Raw genomic sequence first — 7,464 nt, forward strand, 5'->3', positions numbered from 1 at the left:
CACGGATTCAATTAGAATAAAGAAAAACGTTAACACTTTAACCATAGACGAATCAAGAAACTAAAAGAATAATATATATTTGGCTTAAACCCTAAATAGGTGTTTAGCCACTCATGCTAAGATCAACACAAACGAAATAAACAAGAAGACCTCTTCCTATTAATCATGAGAAGAAAAGAAAGATTTTAGAAGGCGAACATAAGATCGGATTACACCGGACTTGTGTCGCTTTTCTCCACAATATTTTCTCTACGCTATTCTAGAGTTTTCCGAACAAAAGATAATCAAAACGAGCTAAGTATAGTTTTTATGTAGTCAAATAAAACTCAAAATTTTTAGGTAAAAACACACCTGCCCGCCCAGATGTGTGATCGCAGACATTCTCTATGGAATTATAGACATCTCTGTGGGATCGCAGACCTCTCTACTGACCGCAGACGTCTCTGTGGAATCACTACATTCTCTATGGGATCACATATATCTCTATGGGATCGCATACCTCTCTACTGACCGCAGACATCTCTGATATGTCTAAGACTTCTTTTAATCAAATGAGGTAACCACTCTAAATATGTCACCTCATTTGATTATATGCATTATCCTCAATAAGCCGTAAAACCTCGGCATGTTTCAATAGTTGTTAATGTGTATAATTAAAGGAAATGACATTTTTTATGTGATTGTGTAGTGAATGCTTGAGAACGCAAGTAAAACAATTCCATAATTTGAAGCAAAAGTGTCTAATAGGATAACCTAATCATGTGTTCGGTTCCTAATTGAAACAGACATTGCATATAAATGAAAAGTTTAAGGGACCTTGAGTGTAATCGGTCACAAATTTTTGAATGCATTAAATGTAAAGGCCAGGGAAAGGAATTCAGAATACACGTAGACAATAACACCTAGCGACAAGGGCAATAGGGTCATTAGAACATTGAAAGAGGTCCACCATTGTCTCTCTGTGTGGCAGCAACAAACATTCGGTTATGCAAATCGCCAAAGACCAATTTCATTCATAATTCTACATCCTTTCAGGCGACCAAGCAAAGACAGTTCTCTATCTCCGATCAAGGTACACAATCATTATGCTTACAAAACTAATCTCTCTTTGCTAAAATATTTTCACCGTTTAATCTTCTTTTATTCCAAACGTATGAAGTAATATTAATTAATTGCTACTTGATTAGGTCTAAATCTAACCTAATTTGGACATGTAAGTGCAAAATCATTATGCTTAGAAAAATAATCTCTGTTTGCTAAAATATTAGTCCTACATTTTTCCGATTTAATCCTTTTAAATTCAGAAATCTTGTTAGTATGAAGTAATATTAATTAATTGCTACTCATTTAGGTCTATATCTAACCTAATTGGGACAACATGTACTTAATGTGCTGACGTTTATTATACGTGATATGAAGGTAATTTTGTGAACAGAATGACTCAAAAGTAAACAATTTTTACCCGATTAGGATTATTTTGAATCTAATTTGGAGAGAAGGTAAATAATTTGTTGAATTTACGGTCTTCTGTGTGAATCTGAGGTAATTCTTGAACAGATTGAGTAACAACTAATCAATTGCTATCAGAGAGGGATCTAGGATTTTTATAACATGGTTGCACCGCTAAAAGAATGAAAAAAAGAAGAGGAATGTATTAAGTGGGAACTGATCCTTGTTCCGTTGGGTAAACAACTTAGCATTCAACCAAGTGTACCATTTAGCCTTTTTGGACCAAGCGTGCGAGCACATAATATTGGATTAATTCTAGGAAATATGTACATAAACTACCTAATTTTGCGAAAGACCACGAGTTCTCGTGCACCGTAAATTAGACTATAAATTTGCCCCTGAACGCTATTCGATGAGGTTAATTTCGTACCTATTTTGGAGAAAAGGTGCTTATTTGTTGAATTATATTTGTTGAATTAAGGATTATTTTTTCTTATCTGAAGGTAAATTGTGGACAGGATGAGTCAGGTGTTTGAAGGATATGAACGACAATACTGTGAGCTTTCAGCTGACTTAACAAAGAAGTGCACCTCAGCTAGTATCCTTGATGGAGGTAAGTTACAATGATAGCCCTTTTTCTTTTCTTGTCATTTTCTTCTCAAATGTTTATGATTCATTGTTTTTATTCCTCAATATAAAATGGCATATTGAAAGATCTTGAGTCGAATGGATGCATACTGATGAAACCAACTGATTTGGGATTGAGACATAAAAAGAATATCAAAATATATTAGCTGAATGGATGCAGAGGATTCATATAGTCAAACCCACATAGTTTGAGATTAATACATAAGAAGAATATTGAAAAGAAAACATTAAGTAGCTTTGCTCTCTCTATGCTGGATTACAGGATGTGTTTGTACGACCAACTTTCAACAAACGATGAAACATGAATTGGTGGCTAAAACTGGAGTTAATGTCTGTGATGTTGTTTGGTTGAATTGGCTAATTGATTAACTTTCTCATGATGAATTACGTTTTTCCTGGTAGTGAATTCTGATATATTTTCTTTTGGCGAATGCATGGAATTATAGATAATTGACTAATCAGGATATGATGAAAATGGCCGCTAATTGTGGCTCTTCAGTTAATATAAGAGGAGAAATGTGTATTCTCTGTTTGGGATTTTGTCCAAAATGCTTCGACTCTATCAAAATAGACTAGGAAACAAGACAACAGTAAAAGATAAGTGCAGTCAGCACAAGAAGGAGATTAGATGCATGAGCTTAAGCTTTTATGCATACTGTTCTTTTCTTATTTCAAATCCTGTTTTTTTTTTACTTTTATTTCTTGAATAGAGTTATTATATATAACGATATTAGAATTGGATCATAAATCTTAAATGGGTATCCTTATAAAAAAGAAATTCTTAAATGAATATGGCATTATTCTAATAAACTATCCTCCCGATAAGTTTGGAGTATATTCTGGCTCTTTCTTTGTGGTGATCATCACGTTGGTATACCTCTGATGTATTTTACTTTTCTTGTATGCATCATTGGTTTCGGTTGTATCTTTATGGAAGCAACTCATTAGGCCATGACAGTTCAAAAGAAAGTTATAGACAGAGGTCAAAATCCAAGAACTGGAATGGACAAGACGGGAGAACATTCTTCTAGACACCACAATTCTGAGTAAAAAGGATACATGCTTTCTAGATTTATTTCTCATGATATTTTTGTAATGCATTAGCTAAATGCTAGATTATCAGGCTGCTTGATCCAAGATTACCCTATATGTTTTATACGTAATTGGACCTTGGGCCTAACTAAACTCCTAAACCTAGCTCATGAGGTGAGGATTGTCTCAGACCTTATGAGGAGACAACAACCGATTTCCTCAACCCATGCAGGACAATCTAACACTCTACCCCTACACGCCCAGGCCTGGTTAACTTGAACGTGGATAACATAACATAGGGGCCTAACATTAGGTGAGCCATGAATATGAATAGTTCTAGCTCTTCGTTTTTTCAAATAATAATAATTATTATTATTATAATAATTTTGGCTTTGATACCATGATAAGAAAATGCACCTTGAGTCTAACTTAAGAGCGCAAAATTGGCGCATGAGATGAAGATTGCCCAAAACTGAATAACGAGACAACAACTCATTTCCTCGACCAATGTTGGATAATCTAGCATTCTAGAAAAGTTGCTACTTGTTTCAAATGTCTGTTACAGCTTTATTCATGTGTGTGATGCATTTAACAATTAATATGTTACGTCCTCTTAACTGCTTATCTGCCATCTGTTTTTCATGATTGCAGAACAGAAGAAACAAAAAGTGTCTGAAATAAAAGCTGGTCTGGATGATGCCGAGGCATTGGTAGTTTATTAAAAAAAATGTCAGCTGCAAGTTTTTGCTTGTCTTGAATGTTTGTTGACATTACGCTGTTTATCCACATTTCTACAGATCCGGAAAATGGACCTAGAGGCTCGTAGCTTACAACCTAATGTAAAGGCCGCGCTTCTTGCCAAGTTAAGAGAATACAAAAGTGATCTTAACAATTTGAAGATTGAAGTGAAAAGAATCACATCGGCGAATGCCAACCTAGCTGCAAGGGATGAGTTGTTGGAATCTGGAATGTCAGATGCAATGATGGTAATCTGATCTCTCCTATCATGCTCTGAATGCTTTTCATTTTTTATCAAGGGACAAAAAGTTGATTTTAGTCCTCAAGAGGATTGCTCAAATAAAAGTTTACTCTTACTTCGGTTTCTCCACAAAAAAGGCTGCTATTTTCTGTCTTCCCTCGGACAATTATGTTGGGGTTCTCCATCCCGTATCAATCTTAGGTTGTCTATTATGTCATATCAGTAGGGATATTTCTTTGCAAGTGAAGTCTTAACCATCACATGGTGACTACTGACTAGTGTAATGCTGGTACCTTTTTCTCTTAGTTTATTATACAAAAGAGTGGAGGTCTAGGAGTTTCCTACAACTAGCTCACCTCTTAGGCCTACTTTTTTGCAAGAAGTTGTTTTTTGTATTAAAGTGACTTCGGTTTTTTTCTCTCTGGATAAATCCATATTGGAAAGTCAAAAATTATTTCTCCTCTTTATTGATGCTTTTATCGTAGATTAAGCAATTGCTCAATAGAATCTCAATGCATTGCGATATAGGCCTCCGGTGATCAAAGACAAAGGTTGATGATGTCAACAGAGAGACTAAACCAGTCAAGTGACAGGATCAGGCAAGGTCGAAAAGTGATGCTCGAAACAGAGGAGCTTGGGGTCTCAATTCTTCAAGATTTGCACCAACAACGTCAGTCTCTCCTGCATGCACATGACACGGTACGTCTTTCATCCATTAGTTGCCTTTGGTAGAATGAACAACTAAGAAGAACGAAGACAAACACACAGAGAGAGAAAACCTCCTATGTTAATATGCCCTTTTTCAAAGACTTGGTATGATGTGAATTAAAATTAAATAAATTATTGTCTTCAGATCTGATTTTCAATATCAAAATAGATGGAATAACCATCTCCATGAAGAAGTTCAAATGTTAAGTAACACCAAGCTTAGACTATATAAATATGCAAATGTGATGATCAAACTAGTTTCTTTATTTCACAGCTTCATGGGGTTGATGACAATATTAGTAGGAGCAAGAAGATACTGACGACAATGTCACGGAGGATGAGCAGGAATAAATGGATCATTGGTTCCATCATTGCTGTCTTGGTCCTTGCAATCCTCTTAATTCTTTATTTCAAGCTGGTCCATTGAATAACCGCTTTCAGTACAGAAAAACATGTATTTTTTGAATGCGTTGGTTCTGGATTCGCCTTCTGGTTATGAGCTAAGTTTGGGTTTTTCGCTTGTTATGTTCCGCAAAACCTTCACATGCTTCTCATCCCAAGTAATTTAGTGCTGTCAGTTAATATGTCTGAATCTTGTGATCCCTGTCTGGTTACGAGTATATACTTAAATCTATGCAGCTAAGTAATTTCTTTGCTTTACCTTTCCCAATTGCGTTTCCAGATTTTGCTCCCATGAATCTTTTCGGTTAATGTAAGAATTCCTCCAACTTACTATTGATTCTCTTTCCATAGGATTGGATTATGGATAAAACTCCAAGGTCATATACATATGTTCATCTGTTAGGAGTTCTTCTACAACAAATAACTGTCTAACTTATGGTAAACAATTATTCTTGAACACATCGAAGTGCTTATAATGTTTTGAATTTCCCGTTTAATCTCTCCTCAGTGCAAAGAAATTTCCTGAATAATTGATCTTCTGCAGTCTGTGCCATGTCAAAAAAGTGTCTTGCAATTATACTTCGCATTGAACTTTTTTTCTTTTCCTGTGTAGACAGGTAAGCTGGTTCTTAGTTCATCTACTTCAACGTACAACCCTATTTATTATTGGGTTGAATTTGTTTACTCTTATAAAATATTTGTGTGACAGAACAGTTCGTCTAATGGTATAATACTTAAACAGGCTCTCAAATTTTTTTATGACATGGGAACCCGCAGCCGCTACCCTTTGGGAGTGCACAGGGTAAACCCAGCTCCTATGCAATAACTCGCAAACCACACAGGAGAGGTAACCCGCACCAGGCAAGTTCCATGCGACGAGCTCGACCCAGAAGGCTAATCCCCTGCTGTCGTAGGTAGGGGGTTTCGAACCTAAGACCTCCATTATGAAAGCCTCATGCGCAACCAACTGGGTCACCCTTGTGGGTAACAGGCTCTCAAATTTGGCTTCAGCTGGCAAGTAATGCCCTCCAACTTTGGGTGTGCACAAGTAGGCACCTCAACTTGTCTCCACTTTGTGAACACTCCAACTTACAAAATGATCTAGACACCTCCAAAATATGTGTTACGTAAGTGTCACGTCAGCATTTGTGTTTATGTGCTTAACTTTATACAAGTTGAGGTGCCTACTTGTGCGCACCAAAATTGGAGGACATACTTGCTAGCTGAGACTCGAGTTTGAGAGCCTGTTTATGTATTTTGACTTCATCTAAGTTGCGAATTTGAAGTGGACTGAGCTCACAATTGCCATTTTTCTCCTAATTCTTTTTGCAACAAAATTATCCTTTTGTCGGGTACTATTAAGACCTATTTATTCTAAGTGGTGAGGCATTAGGGGATTATTGCCAAGGCTTGATGGTCATGAATTTAACAAAGGTGAAACTACCATCGACAAATCATATACCAAAATAACGAAGTTCCCCTTAGCGAACAGTTACACAACGACGAAGAAAGGAATTTCTTGATGGAACAGCGGTTGTTTTGTTCCTTTTTTCTTATGTAAGCGTCATTTACTAACCCTGTGTTTGGATGGTTGTTTCCCGTGGTTCATTAATGTACAGTATGGTGTTATATTGTATTGTACTGTGAACACAATGTTTGGATAGACTGTATCGTTTGTTGTGGTATAATAATATTTATATTGTTTGATTTGACTGTATGGTACTGTATAATAACTTGTAAGTTTACAAAAATACCCTCAACTCTTAATTAGAAATTAGTTTATATATATTAATAAAACTCAGGTAAAGAATAAAATAGGAACTTTAAAAAATAAGTAGGTAGTGAGTGGGGGTGGTGGAGGGGTAGGTGGTGTGAGGTGGGTGGTTGTGGGATGAGGGTGGGGGTAGTGGCTGGTAGGGTGGGGGTGAGTGGTTGTGGGGTTGGGTGGTGGTGAGGGATAGTGGGTGGTGGAGGTGTGGGTAGTGTGAAGTGGATGGTTGTGGGATGAGGGTGGGGGTAGTGGCTGGTAGGGTGGGGGTGAGTGGTTGTGGGGTTGGGTGGTGGTGAGGGATAGTGGGTGGTGGAGGTGTGGGTAGTGTGAAGTGGATGGTTGTGGGATGAGGATGGGGGTAGTGGGTGGTAGGGTGGGGGTGAGTGGTTGTGGGGGTGGGTGGTGTGAGGTGAGTGGTAGGGCAGGGGTTGGGTAGTAGGGCAGGGGTGGGGGTGGGGTGTGGGTGGGTGTGGGT

General features: G+C 37.4%; 1 protein-coding gene across 3 annotated transcripts; it reads left to right on the plus strand.

Moving 5' to 3' along the window:
* The first annotated feature begins 847 nt into the window (after positions 1-847).
* On the plus strand, positions 848-5,476 carry LOC132603478 (vesicle transport v-SNARE 13-like). 3 transcript variants are annotated; one of them, XM_060316573.1, is made up of 6 exons: positions 848-1,072; positions 1,953-2,062; positions 3,781-3,839; positions 3,927-4,115; positions 4,637-4,807; positions 5,091-5,476. In XM_060316573.1, the coding sequence occupies exons 2-6, from the start codon at positions 1,969-1,971 to the stop codon at positions 5,241-5,243; spliced, it is 666 nt and encodes a 221-aa protein (XP_060172556.1). In that variant the 5' UTR covers positions 848-1,072; positions 1,953-1,968; the 3' UTR covers positions 5,244-5,476. The 3 variants fall into 3 exon arrangements, with proteins under 3 accessions (XP_060172556.1, XP_060172557.1, XP_060172558.1); XM_060316574.1 differs by having other exon boundaries at positions 1,968-2,062; XM_060316575.1 differs by lacking the exons at positions 848-1,072; positions 1,953-2,062 and adding an exon at positions 2,993-3,143.
* The last annotated feature ends 1,988 nt before the right edge of the window (positions 5,477-7,464 follow it).

Source organism: Lycium barbarum, chromosome 7, assembly GCF_019175385.1.
Source record: "Lycium barbarum isolate Lr01 chromosome 7, ASM1917538v2, whole genome shotgun sequence".
Classification (NCBI taxonomy): domain Eukaryota; kingdom Viridiplantae; phylum Streptophyta; class Magnoliopsida; order Solanales; family Solanaceae; genus Lycium; species Lycium barbarum.